The sequence below is a fragment of the Lithobates pipiens genome, unplaced genomic scaffold, assembly GCF_037356315.1.
Source record: "Lithobates pipiens isolate NorthernLeopardFrog02 unplaced genomic scaffold, aLitPip1_a1.2 Scaffold_23, whole genome shotgun sequence".
NCBI lineage: Eukaryota > Metazoa > Chordata > Amphibia > Anura > Ranidae > Lithobates > Lithobates pipiens.
In genome coordinates, this window is record NW_027507785.1 from 60,683,950 (window position 1) to 60,705,547 (window position 21,598).

At 44.5% G+C, this 21,598-nt stretch overlaps 1 protein-coding gene across 1 annotated transcript in view; it reads right to left on the minus strand.

Moving 5' to 3' along the window:
- KBTBD12 (kelch repeat and BTB domain containing 12) overlaps positions 1-21,598 on the minus strand; it is a 132,847-nt gene that overhangs the window by 76,931 nt on the left and 34,318 nt on the right. Inside the window, exon 4 of the mRNA XM_077451734.1 lies at positions 1,924-2,074. Within this exon, the coding sequence (XP_077307860.1) occupies positions 1,924-2,074 (151 nt within the window). The remainder of the gene's footprint in view (positions 1-1,923; positions 2,075-21,598) is intronic.

Consider the following 21,598-nt stretch of genomic DNA (forward strand, 5'->3'; position numbering starts at 1 on the left):
TGATTTTGGTGTATTGCAACCACAGAAATACGCTTGTAACGTTAGGGTCTTTTTTAACGTTGTATGGATAGGTAAACCATTTTGGATTGTGCATTGTGGGCCCAAAGCAGACCCACCAATATTAAAGTAGTTGTAAAGTAGTTGTCCCATATACACCCGCTGAAGTGACTATCCTCAGAGATGAAACAAATCCCCATACATACGTTGTACCTGTTTATCTGCAGCTTCCTCTCCTCTCCAGACTATCAAAGTGCACAGTTTACCCAGCATTTCTGAGCTTCTGAAGGCAGGGAGTGGGGTTTTGATGTCACACACTGTACAGCATAGAGCAGGGAGCTTAGTGTAATCTGAGACCTGAGTGGAGGGAATGGACACGCACCCTCTACACAGTCTTATAGGGAAACATGCACAGCTGAGGCTGTCAATCAGAGGCTGTGTGATGGAGGGGAGAGGATAGCTCCTGGGATTGTCTGGTGTCAGCACAGACTGTCAGAGGGACAGCAGAGGAATGAGAGAGCAGACAGGAATTATACTTGGTGCTTTCGATAGAGGCAAATACACACTATATAAGGATATAGTATACTCTGTATATTTTTCATTTCAGGGGTTTAGAAACTTTAGCTTCAACCAGATAACAAAGACACATTTACCAAGCTGGGGGCGGGGAGGTGACACCACTGTACTTCTTAGTTCTAAGTGAGAAGGCGGTGTCACCCTCTTGGCTGTGTTGTCTATCAGTGATGTATAAATCACAAAACAGGCTTCACTGAATTATGGAGAAATCTTTATTCTGGCATCATTTAAGGTCGCCATCTGCTTCCTGGACTGAGATGCTGGTAAAATTATCTAAATCCTGGTGCCCGTGCAGCTCTTGGCTGTTTTCACGAATGTCTGACACAAATCAGTACCCACTGCAGCCTCTGACCTTGTGTATTAAAGTGGTATTAAACCCAAAATTAAACAAATCTTCCAGAAGCCCATTTGTGAGGTCAGGGACCGACGATGGACAAGAAAGCCTGGCTCACATTCATCCCAAAGGTGTTCTATCGGGTTGAGGTCAGGACTCTGTGCAGGCCAGTCAGGTTCCTCCACCCCAAACTCACTCATCCATGTCTTTATGGACCTTGCTTTGTGCACTGTAAAGATGAGCTCCAGCATGTTCGCATACACCACGTGCAGAGCCCGCCAGGAAGTGCGCTAATCACAGGCAGTGAGACATTGTCCCAATGTACGGCTGCAGAGATGTCACACCTGAGCTCATCCCTAGTGCACTGGTGTGCAGTCACGTTGGAACAGGAAGGGGCCACCCCCAAACTGTTCCCACAAAGTTGGGAGCATGAATTTGTCCAAAATGTCTTGGTACGCCTTAAGAGCTCCCTTCACTGGAAATAAGGGGCCAAGCCCAACCCCTGAAAAACAACCCCACACCATAATCCCCCCTCCACCAAATGATTTGGACCAGTGCACAAAGCAAGGTCCATAAAGACATGGATGAGCGAGTTTGGGGTGGAGGAACTTGACTGGCCTGCACAGAGTCCTGACCGCAACCCGATAGAACGCCTTTGGGATGAATTAGAGCAGAGACTGAGAGCCAGGCCTTCTCCTCCAACATCACAAATGTGCTTCTGGAAGAATGGTCAAACCTTCCCATAGACACACTCCTAAACCTTGTGGACGGCCTTCCCAGAAGAGTTGAAGCTGTTATAGCTGCAAAGGGTGAGCCAACTCAACATTGAACCCTACGGACTAAGACTGGGGTGGCATTAAAGTTCATGTGCGTGCAAAGGTAAGTGCCCCAATACTTTTGTGTATATGAAAGTGTTTGCGCCCACAGAGTTTGGCTTTCGTGAGTGGACCTTCCCTCTCGAAATGGGACATTCTCACCTACATACATCGATTCTTTTATTTTCCCCCCACACTTACCTAATACAAATATTTCTCCGTTCACGACAGCAACATTGAAGCGATATTTGGAATACTTCATGGGAGCCATCTGCCTCCACTTATCAGTGACGGGGTCATACTGCAAGAGCCGATTGCTCAATCGATCAGGCTCATCGTTGGGGTTGTCGAGCTGTATGCACAAAAACACAGCGCTTTTTAGGAGGCTTTAAATCTTCTGACCGTTGTTCTAACAGTTTTCTACCTTGCTTTGCCTGAAGACTGGATCCAATGCTACATTTTCTGTTATATCTTTAACCACTTGCCTACCGGGCCAGTTCTGACGTTTCTCTCATATATGTAAAAATCTGTGTTTTTTTGCTAGGAAATTACTTAGAACCCTCAAACACTAATATATATATATATATATATATTTAGCAGAGACCCTAGAGAATGAAATGGTGGTCGCTGCAATTTTTCATGTCGCACAGTATTTGTGCAGCAATTTTCATACACGTTTTTTTGGGCAAAAAACATTTTCATGAATTAAAACAGAGAGAAAATACAATATTTACCCCGATTGTTTTGTATAATGCGAAAGATGATGTTATGCCGAGTAAACAGATACCTAACATGGCACGCTATAAAATTGAGCATGCATGTGTAATGGCGACAAACTATGATACTTAAAAATGTCCGTAGGCAAAACTTTACATTTTTTTTACAGGTAAGCAGTTTAGAGTAAGGCCCCTTTCACACTGGGGCGGTGCGGGCTTCGGCGGTAAAGCGCGCTATTTTTAGCGGTGCTTTACCGTCGTTTTAGCGGCGGTATGCGGCTGCTAGCAGGGTGATTTTAACCCCCGCTAGCGGCCGAAAAAGGGTTAAAACCGCCCGCAAAGCGCCGCTTTGCCGGCGGTATAGCCGCGCTGCCCCATTGATTTCAATGGGTAGGAGCGGTGAATACACCGCTCCTTCACCGTTCCAAAGATGCGGCTAGCAGGACTTTTTTCATCGTCCTGCCAGCGCACCACTCCAGTGTGAAAGCTCTCCGGCTTTCACACTGGAGTGAAAGGGGCCGGTTTTTTCAGGCGCTACACAGGCGCTATTTTTAGCGCTGTAGCGCCTGAAAACCGCCTTGGTGTAAAAGGGGCCTTACAGAGGAGGTCTAGCGCTAGAATTATTGCTCTTGGCCTAATGTTCACGGCGATACCTCACATGTGTGGTTTGTGCCATTTACATATCCAGGTGCGACCTACTTATGCGTTTGCTTCTGCATGCTTTTATTATTTTATTTTTTATTTTTTTTACAATTTTCCTTTATTTTTTGATCACTTTTATTCGTATTACAAGGAATGTAAACATCTCTTGTAATAGAAATAGGGCATGGCAGGTCCTCTTTACAGAGAGATCTGGGGTTTATAAATCCCTACTTCTCTCCTCTATGCTGGAAAGCCTGAGATCAAATTAAAAAAAAAAAAAAAAACACGAATCTCAGGCTTTCCAGCAAAAGAAATGTCAGTGTTTACATCTGTCAGAGCAGGAAGTGACGTCATGACATCGCTTTTGGCCTCTGAGGGTCATAGAGATAACCGAGGACCATCTGGTCCACGACCAGCTCTATGGTAAACTGCTGCCACCAGCGATTCATTCTCTGGCTCCCCGATCGCATGGGAGAGACTGGAGAAGCACCGGAGGCTTGATGAAAACAGTGGGTTGGCTCTTGGAAGGAGTTAAGTAAAATATCAAAATGCACTGATGGGTGGATGTCAGTCTGGAGGTAATGTCCACATGTGATACTGAGCCTCCATGTTTGAAAATAATTCAATTCAATGAACGAAAGGGGTGGGCCAGGGAGTCTTCTAGGTTCAAAACCAGAACTCGGTTCCAAACTGTCAGGGCTGGGCTCAGCTCTCCCTTCTCACTGCTCGGGTTGCTCAGCTCTTCAGTCCAGCCCACAGCCAGCCCCTTCTGGCTATTTAAACTGCCTGGCTCATTCATTCAGCGCCTTCGCCTTGGTCAACATATCTAGAGACTCTGTGCTGTGTTCCTGTTGAAGGCTTGCCTGGCTGACATCCCTTCTGGTTCCTGATCCTGTCTGCTGCCTCTGACTACGCTGATCTCTGGCTTCCTGACTTCCTGGCTTGTTCCAACTATCCGATTCGGCTACTGAACCCTGGCTATGTTTGGATTACATTTACTATTTGTACCTTTGTACCATCTTTTACCACTTTATTAAAAGGTGTTATTTTTTTTATTTTTATTTTTTACTGCATTTTCTGTCTCCATCTGTTTCATGGTTCCTGACACAAACAAATTCAAGCTCCCTACCCTCAGGCTGGGTTCACACTGCTGCGGGGGGAGATCCGGATGTGATTCGCACCGCAAATCACATCCGATCTCCGTAGCGCTGCGAGTTCAGCCATACAGATAGTATGGCTGAACTCACAGCGGTCCCGCAGCAAACTCGCACGGGACCCTTTTTTTCGTCCGCAACAGAATCGGATCGCATGGGCGTTCACACCATGCGATCCGATTCCTGTGCGAGTCGGCAGATCGCACTGCGATATGCGGACGGATCTGGGGGTGTCATTAACATATCATTGACACTCCCAGCCGTCCGCATAGGGCAGTGTGAACTGCCGGCGGGAGTAATGCGATGCGGGAAAACGCCGCGGATTCGCGGCGTTCCCGCATCGCAGCGGTGTGAACCCGGCCTCAATAAAGAAGTCCACATCAGGGGGGGATCACTACTTCATTATATCTTTATTAGCAGAAATCCATAATTAAAAACAAATAAGACATTGGCCAACAACCATTTTTATGCATTTTGTCAAGGCACTGCAATACATGTGGTCATGTAAAACGGTCATCGGTTGATGTTTTCATTTTGCTTATCTTTGTGATAATCAATATATGCACAAGCCATGAGGGCCACCCAAAGCAGATTTCTTTAGTGAAGATGAACAACGTAAGGTCCCTAACACACATACTAGGGCCAATTTAGACAGGAGACAAGCTAACCTACCAGCATGCCTATGGAGTGTGGGAGGAACCCACATGGGCACAGGAAGAACATGCAAACTCCAGCCAGGTAGTGCCTTGACTGGGATTTGAACCAGTGACCCTAGTGCTGTCAGGCAGAAGTGCTAACCACTTGGCCACTGTGTAATTTATCAGAGGACACTAGTGGTGTCCTCTGATAAATTATCTATTATGCATCAGTCTTCAGAAAACATTTGACAGGTGTAAGGAGGTGTTAGGTTTCCCCTTAACCACTTGTTTTATCCTCTAAAAAAACACATCTGGGGGAGATTTACTGAAACTGGAACACACAGATTCTGGTGCAGCTGTGCATAGTTACCAATCAGCTTCTAGATTTTAGGCTCCGTTCACACTTCTGCGACTCCAAAGTCACATAACTTCAAGTGCAATTTTGATGCAACTTCTATGTACACTCTGGAACTCAAGACTTATCAAAGTAGCATCAAAGTAGTGCAGGAACCTTTTCAAAATCGCTGCGACTTTAAAGTGGTTGTAAAGCCTCAAAGTTTTTCACCTTAATGCATTCTATGCATTAAGGTGAAAAACCTTCTATGCTTCAGCTTCCCCCAGCCCCCACCTTTTCTTACCTGAGCCAGTTCCGATCCAGTGATGCCGCTATCGCTCTCCTCATTGGACAAATTGATAACAGCAGGAGCCCCTGGCTCCCATTGCTTTCAATCAAATCTGGTGACAAGGGATTGGGGGCGGGGCCAAGTTCCGCTGTATGCGTCAATGGACGCAGCACCGGGACTTGGGAGCGTGCTGCATGGGTGCCCCCATAGAAAGCGGCTTTCCCAGGAGGCACCCGATTAAGAGGAGGGGCCTGGAGTGCCAGCGAGGGAACCCAGAAGAAGAGGATCTGGGCTGCTCTTTGCAAAACAAGTACATAGAGCAGGCAAGTATAACATCTTTGTTATTATTATTTTTTTTAAATGAAGGTTTACAAACACTTTAAGTCGCAAAGATTTGAACAAGTTCCATTGAAATCAATGGTCTGCGACGTGTCATGCGACTTTAGGTGTCCAAAGTCATATAACAAGTCGCACAAGTGTGAATGGAGCCTTATTGTCAAAGCTTGAACAAGCTGAAGTTAGAAGCTGATTGGCTACTATGCAGAACTGCACCAAAATCTGTGTGCACCATTTTTAGTAGATCTCCCCCATTTTGTGCTATTGCTATGTGGCTTTTATGGCAGCCATACACATTTAGATTTTTTTTAATTCGATCAATGTGCTATTCGATCAAAGCGATCAAATCAGCAGACAACTGAATAGCCAATCGAAATAGACCCAGTACTTGATTGGATTCAATCAAAACTCAGTCGATCGAACATGGTGGACTATTCCTGCATAGATCAGTAGCACTAAGATACCTTGGTTTAAGAATATGATTGTATTTCTATTGATCGGGTTCTGAAAATGGTAGAAACAGAGATGCGATCAATAATTAACAATCAAAGTCCACTTTTCCATAGGTGGCACGTATTTCTAATGCCGCGTACACACGAGCGGACTTTTGAACATCCAAAGTCCGACGGAATGATTCCGTCAGACTATTCGATCGTGTGTGGGCTGCAACGGACTTTTGATTCGCAAAAGTCTGACGGACTTTAGAATATGGAACATGCTTCAAATTTTTCTGACGGAACTCCGCCGGACCCGGTCCCTCCGAAAAATTCGCTCGTGTGTATGCTATTCCGACGGACTAAAACCAACGCTAGGGCAGCTATTGGCTACTGGCTATGAACTTCCTTATTCGAGTCCAGTCATACGTCATCACGTTCGAATCCGTCGGAGTTTAGTGTGATTGTGTGTGGCCAAGTCCGCTCAGTCGAAAAGTCCGTCAGAACTCTGTCGGAACTCCGGCAGAACTCCGGCAGAACTCCTTTGGAAGTCTGTCGGACATAAGTCCTCTCGTGTGTACGGGGCTTAATGGGTTGTTGTATATAGATCGATTGATCTTATCAAAAGAGATTGATCGGTAAAGAAACCGATCATCTGTCGAAGTGCCCACCATTCGTTACATTGCATTGAAACAGCTGCAGTGCCAACACTGCAAGGACCATACTATAAAAAAAAAAGATGAAAAAGTTACTGACAGGCACAATTATGGAAAAACGGCCTGAGAGATAAAGATTGGCAGCGTAGCGATATTACAATTTACCGAACGCAGGCCGTCCTGACGGCGCACATTCTGAAAAGTGCCGAGGCCAGGAGAACAATTGATGTCTTTGGCACCTAGGCTGCAGATCCTCGTCTCATATATTGCTTTGTAAGCCAACATCAAAAAGGAAAGGCGGTTGACTGTTTCGCCTCCGGGCCCTACACACCCTGAGATAGAAATCAAACCGTTTCCATTCATAGACACCAAATACTAAACTCCATGTTTAATCCCTTTAACCCCTCCATTCACACTAGTGGAGTGCTGCAACATGTGCAAAAATGGGCATACATGAAACACGTATAGGCTCCGTGTACACTAGATACTTAAAAAACGTTGGATACATTTTTTTTTTTAAAGCATTTTTGCAGTATTTAGGAGCGATAGCGTTATTGTTAATGAGCGCGAGGCCGCCACTATCCTTAACAGCCAGTGAATAGATGGTTGTTAACAACTCGAAGACCAAGCCTTTTCTGGAACTTTTCGTTTCCATGTTTAAATCAGTACTTTTTGCTAGAAAATTACTTAGAACCCCCCCAAGCATTATATATATACATTTTTTTGCAGAGGCCCTAGAGAATAAAATGGCGATTGTTGCAATGATTTTTTGTATTTGCGCAGCCGTCTTTAAAACGCAATAAAATATAAAAAAATAAATTTTAATGAATAAAAAAAACAAACAAAAAAAACCACAATGGTTACCCCAATTATTTTGTATAATGTGAAAGATGAGTCAATAGATACCCAACATGTCATGCTTTAAAATTGCACACGCTTATGAAATGGCGACAAACTACAGTACTTAAAAGGTTACCGGTTTAGTTACAGAAAAGTTCTTGCACTAGAAATCTTGCTCTCACTTTAACGATCACGGCGATACCTCACATGTGTGGTTTGGACACCGTTGACGTACGTGGGCGTGACTTACATATGCGTTCGCTTCTGCGTGATGAGGTGCTTTTCATTTTTTTGATTTTTGATTTATACACACTGTCTCTTTATTTATTTGTTTTTTTTTATCACTTTGATTCCTATTACAAGGAATGTAAACATGTAATAGAAATAAGGATGATAGGTCCTCTTTATTGAGAGATCTGAGGTCAAAGAGACCCCAGATCTCTCATTTACCTTTAAGGCTACTTTCACACTGGGGCGTGGGGGGGGGGGCGTATGCGCTCAAGCGTTAATTACTAATTGTAATAGCAGTGCTTTTTCAGGCACTAGCGGGCCGCTTTTAACCCCCCTGCTAGTGGCCGAATAAAGGGTTAATAGCACCCACAAAACGCAGTTAGCTTTGCGGGCACTTCGGCAGCGGTGCCCATTGATTCCAATGGCAGGGGTGGTAGAGGAGCAGTGTATTCACCACCCCTCACACCGCCCGAATGATGCTGCTTGTAGAACCTTTTCTAGCATCCTGTGTGAAAGCACTCGGGCTGCAGGGGATGCGTTTTTCAGGTGCTTTACAGGCACTATTTTTAGCCCTTTAGCGCCTGAAAAACGCTGTGAAAGTAGCCTAAAAGAAAAAAAAAGAAAATATATATATATTTTTTTTGCATTTTTACTTTAAAAAAAAAAAACATTTGTTTTGGCCTGGGACCTGAAAGTGACGTCAGACATCGCCCCGGCCTCCAAGGGCATAGAAACATGTGGTGGCCATCTTGGTCTTACTTGCGTATTTTTACTATGGGCCAGTCGACAAGTGGTTAAGAAGCGGGGCCGACAAGTCGGCCGCCACATCCTTAACAACAGATGACCAATCAACTGTCAGCGGGGTTGAATGTAAACTAAACAATAAAAAAATTAAGAAAAAAATATTTTTGGGTGTGGTATGGATTTTAAGGGGAACCCCACCCCAAAATGCATACCAGATCCTTTTCTAAACATGAAGTCTGACAGGTCTGGAAGGGGGGGGGACGGGTGAGTGCCCCCCCTTCAAACCAAACCAGGCCATGTTCCCTCAACATGGTCACATGCTCCAATCATGCCACATGCTCCCCCCCCCCCCCAAAACCACCTTGTCCCCATGTTGATGAGGACAAGGGCCTCTTCCCCACAACCCTGGCCAGTGGTTGTGGGGATCTGCAGGTGGGGGGCTTATCGGAATCTGGAAATCTGGAAGCCACCTTTAACAAGGGGTGCCCCAGATCCCACCCCACATGTAAATGATGCACCCCCCCAAAAAAAGTTTAGGGTAAATAAACACAGGAGGCAGTGTTTGACAAGTCCTTTATTAAAAAATGTTTTCAAAAATTGTCCCCCGGTGTAGATCCAGCATCAATCACGATGAACACCGGCCGCCGACCCATAGAAAAAAAAAAAGGAGGTCCACACCCGATTAAGACTCCCGCCGAATGACAGCTCTGCCGCCTCCCAATGGTAATTAATTGAAAAGGCGGGAGCACCGGGTGACCCCGCCTCGTTTTGATGTCATCGGCCCAGGCATGTCCCCCCAACCCACTCTAAGCTGCAAAGGCAACAGGTGGGGAAATAGACATGCCGCGGCAGTGATGCTTTTCTTCGCACTCACAGAAAAAAAGATTGCATCTGCTGTGGTGGACAGCAAGTCCACTGAACGCAATCCATTTGAGCAAATGAGGAAGCACTGCATACGCAATGCAATGCACACTATTGCTACCCGTTGGTGCATCCAATGAGCTAGCAATGCTTACTTGTGAATGGGGCATTAGTGACAGAGTTTACTTGTACAATAATAAACACAATGCTGAATTTTTGTTTTTTTAAATATCTTCTTGGAGTATGTCTTTTATCCTACTGAAATGTGGCACACAGTAAAGGTGTTGCAGCCCTTTAAATTTTCGCGTTCCTCAAATGAAATGTTAGGATCCCCCGGCCATCCCACGCGTTTGCATCTGCCAGCTCTCATTGTTATTATAATTTGCATTTGTCTGTTACCTTTTGCGAGGGATCTTCATAAAATTGTAATTTCTGCACAATGCAAATCATCTTGGCGTCTTCCAAACAAGACACGCTCTAATGCAGGAGGCCGGGGCGAGAGAATGGGGGCTCGCTGACTGGAGCTGGTAAGCTATCCTCTCCTGTTGCCATGTGTTTTGAGTTCTGGCTGACAAATGCGAAATGTCTCCTATTAATGCGAGCCTCGGTTCATCAATAAACACCCACTTACCGAAGATCTGAGGAATCCTTTGAAGCTTTTCCCTGCTTCTCGTAATTATGTCACTGAGCTAACATGCATTAAAAGTTCACTCCAGTCAAACATAGAAATGTTTTTGCATTTAAATGGACTCAGGGAACAGGCCCTCCCTGCTGATTGGCTGATATGTTCACCCTACCATTCACCGATTGGAACTGCCTAAAGTTATACAGGCAGGCATGGGTTGAAGGGTAGGCAAAAAGACAACCGTCTTGGGTGCTTCAGCAAAATGGGGATGCAGAAAGGGCAGGAACCTCAACCTATACTGCTGGGGTACTTCACAGCTCATGGGCGGAGGGTGCACTTTGGACTTGGGTAATAGAGGACCTTGTCCCGGCATTGCCTATGCTTTTCTGTGGAGCCAATCGAATTCAGCAATCTGCAATTTTTTTTATCCACCTGGCTATGCAATATGTATACAGATTTGTCCACGCAATGGAAAATCAAAGGATCCATGAAATATGTTTGGTTGTGTAGCCCTCTTTTTTTGGGGGGGTGGGGGGCTTGAATATGAGAAATGGCTTTCCCCAAATAGGATATTGCACATAAACCTGTAGGTAAAAATGAGGACCAGAACCTTCGCTAAGTAGAAGAGTGTGGACAGCCCTTCTAGTACCTTCTACCATCTTATTTGGTGATGTCCCATAATACAGGACTACTGGTCCCAAATTGTGAAATTCATACATGACGAGATGGGATCCCCCTTGACGCTTTGCCCTAAGCAATGTTTACTAGGAGTGTTCCCAGACCCTGAATCAGATAAATTCCATATTACCTTTTCACTATTCACAGCCAGATTACTAATAGCAAGAAAGTGGTTGAGGGCATCGCCCCCAACGCTCCAGGAATGGATCTTCACCATTAATAATGTTCTACCCTACAAAAAAGAGGTCTATACCCATAGGGGTTGCCCAGCAAAATATGGGAAAATTTGGGTTCCATGGCTAGACAATGCAGCCACATGTAACGATGCCCCCACGAGTCCTCAGGATGCCTGACCTGTAAACCAATATGTATTCTGCTGTTATGGCATAGCCGTTATTCGGGTTTCTTTTGTATATGTACCCAGCTTCTATGCACATGTATTGTACTAAGTGAACGGTCTACATCTCCTTGTATATGTTATTTTGATGTACCCTTACTCACTTGTATTTAATACCAATGTACAGTATCTGTAAATGTGAAGTTTTTTCCAATAAACAAGCACGTTATTTGTAAAAAAGTGGAAGAGTGTGTTTGATAATAAAGTTACCAGTGCCTACACCCAGGACAGGGCCTCTGGGTTCGCTTCCTAGGAAATTACCCAGAAATCCAATCAAAGTATTTGGGAGCAGAAGAACTACTACAACCAGCATATAACATTAACTATAAGCATATAGATCAGTCATTCTCAACCAGGGTTCCGTGGAACCCTAGTGTTCCTCCAAAGGTTGCTAGGGGTTCCTTAAGCAATTTCTTCCCCTCAAGTAAATTACCAATGGCAACAATGATCTTTTGTTACTATTTATAAGGGGGGTATTCTACTTGTCTAATTGTCCAAATGTCTTGGTATGCTGACGCCTTAAGAGTTCCCTTCACTGGAACTAAGGGGCCAAACCCAACCCCTAGAAAACAATCCCACACTATAATCCTCCCTCCACCAAATGATTTGGACCAGTGCACAAATCAAGGTCTATAAAGACATGGATGAGCGAGTTTAGGGTGAAGGAACTGGCCTGCACCTCAACCCGATAGAACACCTTTGGGATTAATTAGAATGAAGACTACGAGCCAGGCCTTCTTGTCCACATCAGTGCCTGAGCTCACAAATGCACTTCTGGAAGAATAGTCAAACATTCCCAAAGACACACTCCTAAACCTTGTGGACAGCATTCCCAGAAGAGTTGAGCTGGTATATATAGCTGCAAAAGGTGGGCCAACTCAACTCAACACTAAGATTGGAATGCCATTAAAGTTCATGTCCGTGTACAGGCAGGCATCCCAATACTTTTCGGAATATAGTGTAGATCAGCTTCTGTATTCTCAACCAGGGTTCCTCCAAAGGCTGCTAGGGGTTCCTTGAGCAATAAGCAATTTCTTCCTCCCAGGTAAGTTACCAGTGAAAACAATTATCTTTTTTTGCTATTTGTAAGGGGGTATTTTACCCAATGGCCACCAATGTAAGGGCAATTCCTCCACATGACCATCATGCTTATGTACCAGGAAATGTGGATATAGTAATTATTGGCAGGGGTTACCTGAAACCTGAAAGTTTTTTTAAGAGTTCCTCCATGTAAAAAAGGTTGAGAAAGGCTGATATAGATGCACGCATCAGTATATAAATAATACAAGCTTTATATAGGAAGAGATTTATAACAGTACATACACCCACTATATACAAACATATATTATCAGTAAAGGGCCCAACAAGAGTCCTGGTGGAATTGTGTACATCTACCTAGGTATATATAGTTATTAATAGAGATACCTCCAAATGAATGTTGCAGCAAATTTCAGCTGCAGGGGCCCTTGAGGATGATGCCGCTTTTGTATTTGTGTTAGAGACCTAAAGACAAGATCTGCGGTCATGGGGAGATCCTTTAACTGTTGTCCAACCAGCCTGGAATGGAGCTTCTCACCAGCAGCACTGGAACACAGAGTCAACCTATCTACTCTGCGCTTTAGTCCCTCCTTAAAATAGAAGTAATGTCAACACCTAACTAACTTTAAACTTACTCCCACCCCCATTTTAAGCCTAATCTATCTAACCCTGTAAAAAAAAAAGATTACTATGCTTACCTTTTCTGAAGCCGCTCAAGTCCAGTCTCCAGCGGCATCTTCTGTGTACAGGAGAAAGCAACAATGGCTGAAAAATGCCTGGGAAGTGTTGTCACCCACAGACGTACTATGTGGCCTCCGTTGTTGGCTGTCTCTCCTACACACTGAAGCCGCTGCTGACAGCTCAGACTGGGACCAGACCGGATCGGCTTCAGAATAGCTAAGTATAGCGATCTTTTCTTTATTTACAGGGCTAGATAGATTAGGTTTAGAATGGGGGTGGGAGTAGGTTTAGAGTTAGCTAGGCTTTGCCTTTACTTCCACTTTAATAGTTTCTAATCTGACATAACCTGACCTCTAAGCTAATGATCCCAAAGTTGCCACCAGATGCTTAACCTGGCTCTAGCCTATACTGATTATTAAGCCTTAAGCTAAACCTAGCGATAGAATCCCAGACCAGAAAGGACAGGGTTAACCAGAATAACAGCAACTACATATAAACTCTATTGCAATAAACAGGTTCACCTTCCAATGTACTCTGGAAGCTGACCACTACAGTAGCACAGACTAAGGCCGCGTACACACGCGTGGACTGTTTGCCCAACTTTGTCCGTCCAACAGTTTCGGCAAACAGTCCGCTCAAACTTAGCATGGACGGACATGCCCACACACGACGAACGAACAGTTTGCTGAAACCGTGCGCGATGACGTGAACGGCACGTACGACGGGACGAAAAATACGACGTCCTATACACTGCATTATAGCTTTCGGCGTGAAAATCCTTTCTGAGCATGCGCGCAACTTTGTTTGACGAACAAGCCTACACACGGGCGGACTGTTCGCTCAAACAAGGTTTCAGCGGACAGTTTTACGGAATTTCCGAAAAACCTTGTCCGTCCAACTGTCCGCTGAAACTGTCCGCTGAAAGCCCACACACGAGCGGACTGTCCGCCCAAACACTGTTCAGCGGACAAAGTTGGGCGAACAGTCCGCGTGTGTGTACGCGGCCTTAGCTATCTGGCACTGTGCATGTCAAAAGATAACAAGGACAGGTTAGAGATACTCTGTTTGTTACAAGAATTTAGATATAGACTCAGCAGCTGCAGTTAAACTATTTGAACATAGGAATACTTACATAATAGTCCCTTCTGGCTTGGGGTTTAGCAGCATTGACAGGACATGTGACTGAGATTTTCTCTCTCTCTCTCCGCTTCCTCCTTCCAGGGTTTCAAAGCCAACAACCCAGGGACAGGAAGCGCATACATAATATATTTACAGGCAAATACACATTCAGACAGTAGAGGGCAGCAGTTACATTTCTGAATTGCTGATTGGGTGAACTATTAACCCTACCATTCACCGCTTGGCAATTCAGAAATGCAACCAAGTGACAAACCCTTTGATTTCTCCATTGACTGGACAAATCTACATACATGCAGCATACCCAGACAGATAAAAAATGTGCAGATCCTCAAATAATTTTTCTCCACCACCAACCATAGGCAGTGCTGGGCCAAGGTCCTTTAGCACCAAAGTCGCAAAGGCCAAAGTGCACTCTCCCCCCATGAGCTGTGAAGTACCCCAACAGTATAGGTTGCAGGTCCTGCACCCACATCTTGCTGAAGAACCCAAGACAGTCACCTCATTTGCCTACCCTTTGGCCTGGCTCTGATCATAAGACTTTAGCAGATGGGATAGGCAGCTCTAAGCGGTGAATGGTAGGGTGAGCATTTCAGCAAGGCAAGGCCTGTTCCCTGAACAGCATGGTTTGCAGGTCTTACCTTTTTTTGTACCCTCATCCTGTTGAAGCAATCAAGGCTGTTGTCTCGTTGGCCTACCTTTGGCCTGGCTGGACTGGCTGGGTTGAATTCCTGTGTTTTATGCCGTGTACACACGATCGAATTGTCCGGCGTACTTAGTCCGACATACAATCCGGCGGATAGTCTGGCGGACTTTCTACCGAACGGACTTGGCCACACACGGACACACAGAAAGTCCGATATTCGCTTGCGCGATGACGTACAGCACGTACGACGGGACTAGAAAAAGGAAGTTCAATAGCCAGTAGCCAATAGCTTCCTTTTTCGTACTTGCTTCTGAGCATGCGTCATTCTTAGTCCGCCGTACTAGCATACTGACGAACGTATTGTCCGATGAAACCCAAGTCCGACGGGAAGATTGGAGTGCAAAAATACTTTCTTAGTCCGCCGGACTTCACGCTGGAAAAGTCCGCTGAAGCCCACACACAATCGAATTGTCCGGTAAAATGCGTTTCGGCGGACTCGCTGGACAATCTGATCGTGTGTAAGCGGCATAAGTGAACGGTTAGGTTGCAACTCACCTGTCTGCTTTTACCGCCCCCTGGTGTTGTGACCAAGCCCATCAATTTTTTCCAAACCCACTACTTGAATGGAATCAAATCCACAATTGGAATTTGATTCAATCAGAGAAGAAACAAGAAAAAATTTCCATTTTCTGCCTTTGAATTTTTTCATCACCATGGTCAAAATCGTCAATTTGCCCATACCTTAGCCCTTGTACACACGGTTGGACATTCCGACAACCAAATCCGTCGGATTTTGTCCGAAACTGTTGCATACACACGGTCGGACGAAGTTGTCGGAAAATCCGATCGTTCAGAACGTGATGACGTGATTTTGTTACTACCATCAGGCTAGTAGCCAATAGCTTTGATGTAGGAATTTGATCTGAGCATGCGTGGCACTTTGTCCGATCGTAATTCTCTACACATGATCGGAGTATGTCCCATCAGAGCATTTTGTCAAAAAATTTTACCAACAAGTTGGAAAACTTGGTCCGTCGGATACAGTCCGATGGAGACCACACACAGTCGGAATAGCCGACAAAACGGTCTGATCGGACACATTCCGTCAGAATCTCCTACCGTGTGTACAAGGGCTAAGACAACTTCGCCTGACCGTGTGTATACCACAGTTTCGGACAAAATCCGTCAGACAAAATCCGATGGATTTGGTTGTCGGAATCTCCGACCGTGTGTACAAGGGCTAAGTGTTAAAGTTGAAACAATTGTTCTGAAAATGAACATTTCTGAATGAAATTCTACTGGCATCTAGCAAGCGTATCCGGATATTGCCTGAAGCCATATTTTTCTGACTATGGACTGCCCATAAGGATGCAAATAATTTTCAGAGAAAGGACAGCAGAAATATGTGACCGACTGAGAGCTGCATCTGCACATGAATGGTTTTATTTACTCGTCCTCCTAATAACACAGGTGGACAGCTTCTATCCATCGCATATGGCCTTCACTGCTGCCTGCTTCCAGCATTTAAGGAATTCCCTTTAACCTTGCTCTCCACGCTGAGCCAGATGGCCATTGGGCCCCCCGGGGCCACTCCAACTGGCTGGTTTCTACACCCCCCCCCACCCCATCCTTGGCATACAGAGTGAGTTGTGTTTGTCATTTTTCTAGCCTCGGTACTCTATAAATAACTCCATCCATTTCTTGACAACTTGTCATGGTATCATGAATCCTTAACCGTGTCAGTCCTGGAAGGAAGATTCCCCCGCGTGCCGCCGATTGCCTTGTGCTCAGACTGGGGCAGGCAGGTAATTAGCTGTATGCCTGCTCAGCGATTCCCTCTTATCCCCCCTCATCCTCCCACAGCTTTCTCCTTTATGAGATACGATTCAGAAATAAAAAATATCAACGACTGCCAGGAAAGTGAGTCTGAAATGGGCAGCCCATTCCTCCTTTTACAGATCGGTATAAAATATAAAATAACGGCAGCAATCACGGCTAAGTGCCGCTCTTGTGACAGCAGAGGGAGCGTTCCAAAGACAGCAATTTCACAGCAAAAAACGAAATATGATTAATATGCTGGTTGAAAGATATCTGAAAGTAAAATGGGATTTTATTTTCTTAACCCTTACCGCCGGCCCTTTAAGAGGTCCTCTACACCGGAGGCCGGTTAGCAGACTGACGATCATGTTGTCACCAGACGTCACAGTGGTCACCTGATTGGGAACCCGTCCTACCGACTCCTGACCATAGACAGTGACTGGAAGCGGCTGGGGACAGCGCGATCATAGTTCTATTGGCATCAAGTGAGCCAGCACAGAACAGGGGTGCCCCCCTTTATAGGGTCCTCTACACTGGAAGCCGGTAGGCCAGCTGCCCATCATGTTTGTCACCAGATGTCACAGTGGTCACCTGTCTGGGAGCCCGTTCTACCGACTCCTGACCATAGACAGTGACTGGGAGTGGCTGGTTATAGCAAAATCATAGTGCTAGGGGCACCAAGTGAGCCAGCACAGAACAGGGGTTCCCCCTTTATAGGATCCTCTACACCGGAGGCCGGTAGGCAGGCTGCTTGCCATGGGGTCTCTGGCTGTCACAATGGTCATCTGATTGGGAGCCCGTCTTACTGACTCCTGACCATAGAAAGAGACTGGAAGCAACTGGTGTCAACGCAATCATAGTGCTAGGGGCATCAAGTGAGCCAGCACAGAACAGGGGTGCCCCCCTTTATAGGGTCCTCTACACTGCAGGCCAGTGGGCCAGCTGCCTATCATGTTTGTCACCAGATGTCACAGTTGTCCCCTGTCTGGGAGCCCATTCTACCGATTCCTGACCATAGACAGTGACTGGGAGTGGCTGGTATATAGCAAAATCATAGTGCTAGGGGCACCAAGTGAGCCGGCACAGAACAGGGGTTCTCCCCTTTATAGGATCCTCTACACCGGAGGCCGGTAGGCAGGCTACTTGCCATGGGGTCTCTGGCTGTCACAATGGTCACCTGATTGGGAGCCCGTCTTACTGACTCCTGACCATAGAAAGAGACTGGAAGCAACTGGTGTCAACGCAATCATAGTGCTAGGGGCATCAAGTGAGCCAGCACAGAACAGGGGTGCCCCCCTTTATAGGGTCCTCTACACTGCAGGCCAGTGGGCCAGCTGCTTGTCATGTTGTCACCGGATTTCACAGTGGTCACCTGTCTGGGAGCCTGTTCTACTGACTCCTGACCATAGACAGTGAATGGGAGTAGCTGGTTATAGCGAAATCATAGTGCTAAGGGCACCAAGTGAGCCAGCACAGAACAGGAGTGCCCCCCTTTATAGGGTCCTCTACACCCGAGGCCGGTGGGCAGGCTGCTTGCCATGTGGTCTCTGGCTGTCACAATGGTCACCTGATTGGGAGCCCGTCTTACCGACTCCTGACCACAGAAAGAGACTGGAAGCAACTGGTGTCAACGCAATCATAGTGCTAGGGGCACCAAGTGAGCCAGCACAGAACAGGGGTTCCCACCTTTATAGGATCCTCTACACCGGAGGCCGGTAGGCAGGCTGCTTGCCATGGGGTCTCCTGATTGGGAGCCCGTTCTACCGACTCCTAACCATAGATGGTGACTGGGAGCGGCTGGTGAAAGCACGATCATAGTGCTAGGGGCAGCAAGTGAACCAGAACGTAACAGGGGTGTCCCCTTTTTTTGGGGTCCTCTACACTGGAGGTTGGTAGGCAGGCTACCTATCATGTTGTCACCAGACATCACAGTGATCACCTGATTGGGAGCCCGTTCTACCAAATCCTGACCATAGACAGTGACGACAACACAAGTGTCCGGGCGCATAAACCACCACCTAGCTGGGGAGAATGCAGTCTGCATAGGTCGCTGCTATTCCAAACTCATAGACTGATGAGATAACAAGAGAGACACAAATGGGAAAGAGCGTTTGTACCATAGCAGAGCCATAAAACCAATCTTGAATGAATAAAAACATGTCTATTTATTTAAACAGTCCAAGGCCACACAGCGGACAAGGAGCTGCACACTGGATGTTCCTTCACTATAGACAAAGAACATTTGCTTCTTTAATTTCTTAATTTTCCAAAATATTATGACAAAAAATGATAACTTCAAAAAACCCGCCATGCCTCTTTATTATATTATTATTATACAGCATTTATATAGCGCCAGCAGTTTATGGATTAAGGGGGCGCTGCTCAGAAGAGCTTACAATCTAATAGGGTGGGGCAGGTGGTACAAAAGGTTGTAACTGTGGTGAATGAGCTGATGGAAGTGGCCTCTTAATAAATACATTGGACTGTCTACTTTCCAAAAAGGGGGCATGGGGGGGGGGGGGCGGGGCTAATTGTACTGTACATTTTTTGGACCTCCAGAAATGAGATAGGCCCTCAGTACATCAGGATTGATCGATTTCCTGATCTATACCATAGTTTGTGGATTCTATAACTTTCCTACAGACTAAATAATATACACTGATTTGGGTTATTTTCACCAATGAAATTTAGCAGAATACATTTTGGGCTAAATTTATGAAGAACAATTATTTATTTGCAAAATTTGAAAAACTAAGAAAAATGTATGTTTTTTATTTTTTTCAAAATCTTCTGTGTTTTTTTCGTTTATTTAGCAAAAAATAAAAACCCAAGTGGAGATTAAATTCTAACAAAAGAAAGCCCTACCCTGTTTCCCTTAAAATAAGACCTAGCGTGATTGTCGGTGTTGGCTGCAATATAAGCCCTACCACCCAAATAAGCCCTACTCTGTTTCCTCAAAAATAAGCCCTACCCTGAAAAGAAAACCTACAAGGACTTTAACTAGGGCTTATTTGGGGGGGTAGGGCTTTTATTGCAGCTATCACCGACAATCACACTAGGTCTTATTTTAGGGGAAACAGGGTAGTTGTGGGAACAAAATTATAAAAATTTAGTTTGTGTGCAGTGTTGCATGACCGCGTAATTGTCATTCAAAGTGTGGCAGCGCCATAAATTGGCCTGGTCAGGAAGGGGGGTAAAAGTGCCCGGTATTGAAGTGGTTAAAGAGGAGCTCCAGTCTGTAAAAAAAAAAAAAAAAACAATAAAAGTCAGCAACTACAAATACTGTAGCTGCTGACTTTTAGTATAAGGACACTTACCTATCCTGGGATTCCGCACTGTCCTCACCCGAGTCAATTCTTTAATCAGCTTCGGGTGCAGCAGGCGCCGGCATCTTTACTAAGGGAAACAGGAAGTGAAGCCTTGCGGCTTCACAGCCTGTTTGCTACTGCGCATGCTCAAGTCACGCTGCGCTTTTTGAATGGTCCTGTTGCCTTCTGGGACCTGGAAGGAGGGAGGAGGAAGGATGAGGGGCCAGAAATTTTGTAGATCACTGCACAGTGATTGCGGAGATCTTACCCGGAAGTGGGAGTGGGTACCAGATTTTGACAGATATCTGCTCCCCCCCCCCCCCAAAAGGTGGCAAATGTGAAAGCAGATGCGGGAGGAAGCAAACAAGCAGAGCTTCCACTTTTGGGTGTTAATGAAATTTTAAAAGTCTTTTTCAATATTTTTTAATCTGCAGCTTTCATTAAATTTAAATAAATTCCTGCCATGAAGATCCTTGTTCAGTCACTTCCTGTTGTGGGGTGACATCCCTTCGTCCCTGTGTCCTTACTGTGCTCCTGCGTTGTCACCCTGCCACATGGGTTTCCAATAGACATGTGCGTTTTGTTTCATTCTGAATTTCAAATTTGGACAAATTTTTCGTTATTCTGAAATTTGGATGTATCCAAATTTCCTAATTACAGTAAAACCAAATTTAAACAAATCCGAAATAATTAAACAAACTTTTAGGACGAAATTCGAATGCGAATAGTTTTCAAAATGGAATTTAAATAATTTTCGATTCGAATTTGAATATCCAAAGAAAATAACAGAGAATAGAGAATAAAGGAATAGAATAGGCAACACTAGACTAAACTAGTAGATAGATAGATAAGAAAAGAATAGAATATAATATAGTAAAACAGAACAGAATAGAAAATAAAAAAATAGAAGAAAATAGAATAGAAGATAAAAGAATAAGAGTAAAACGGAACGAAATAAAATAGAAAAATAAAAGAACAGAATGAATTAGAATAAAAAATAAAGGAATGGAATAGAATAGAATAAAATTAAATTTAACCCTCTTCTGAAATTTGAATTTAAAATATAATAAATTGGAATACAAATATAATAAATTGGAATACAATAGAATAGAAAAGAATAGAATAAAAAAAAAAAGAACAAAATAAAATAGAAAGACTATAACCGTTTTCTAATTCTAATTCGAACATACAAAGAGAATAATAGAGAATAGGAAATAAAGGAATATAACAGAATAGGAATCAATAGAATAGAAAATAAAAGAATATAATATATTAAAGTGAAACAGAACAGAATAGAAAATAAAAGAATAGAAAAAAATAGAATATAAACCTCTTCTGAAATTTGAATTTCAAAAATAATACATTTGAATTTGAACACAATAGAAAAGTATAGAATAGAATAAAATAGGAAGACTATAACTGTTTTCTAAAATTCTAACTTGGAATAAACAAAACAATTTGCGAAAACAAATTAAACAAATTTAACTAAACACATTTATGTAAATAATGAAACAAATTTTTCTGTTCTGCAGATGTCTATTTTCCAATGGAGACAACAAGCAGCCATCTAAACACACAGGACACAGGGGACACAGGACACAGGGGACACAGGACACAGGGGACACAGGACAAAGAGGTGACAGGGGACACAGGACACAGGGGACAGGGGACAC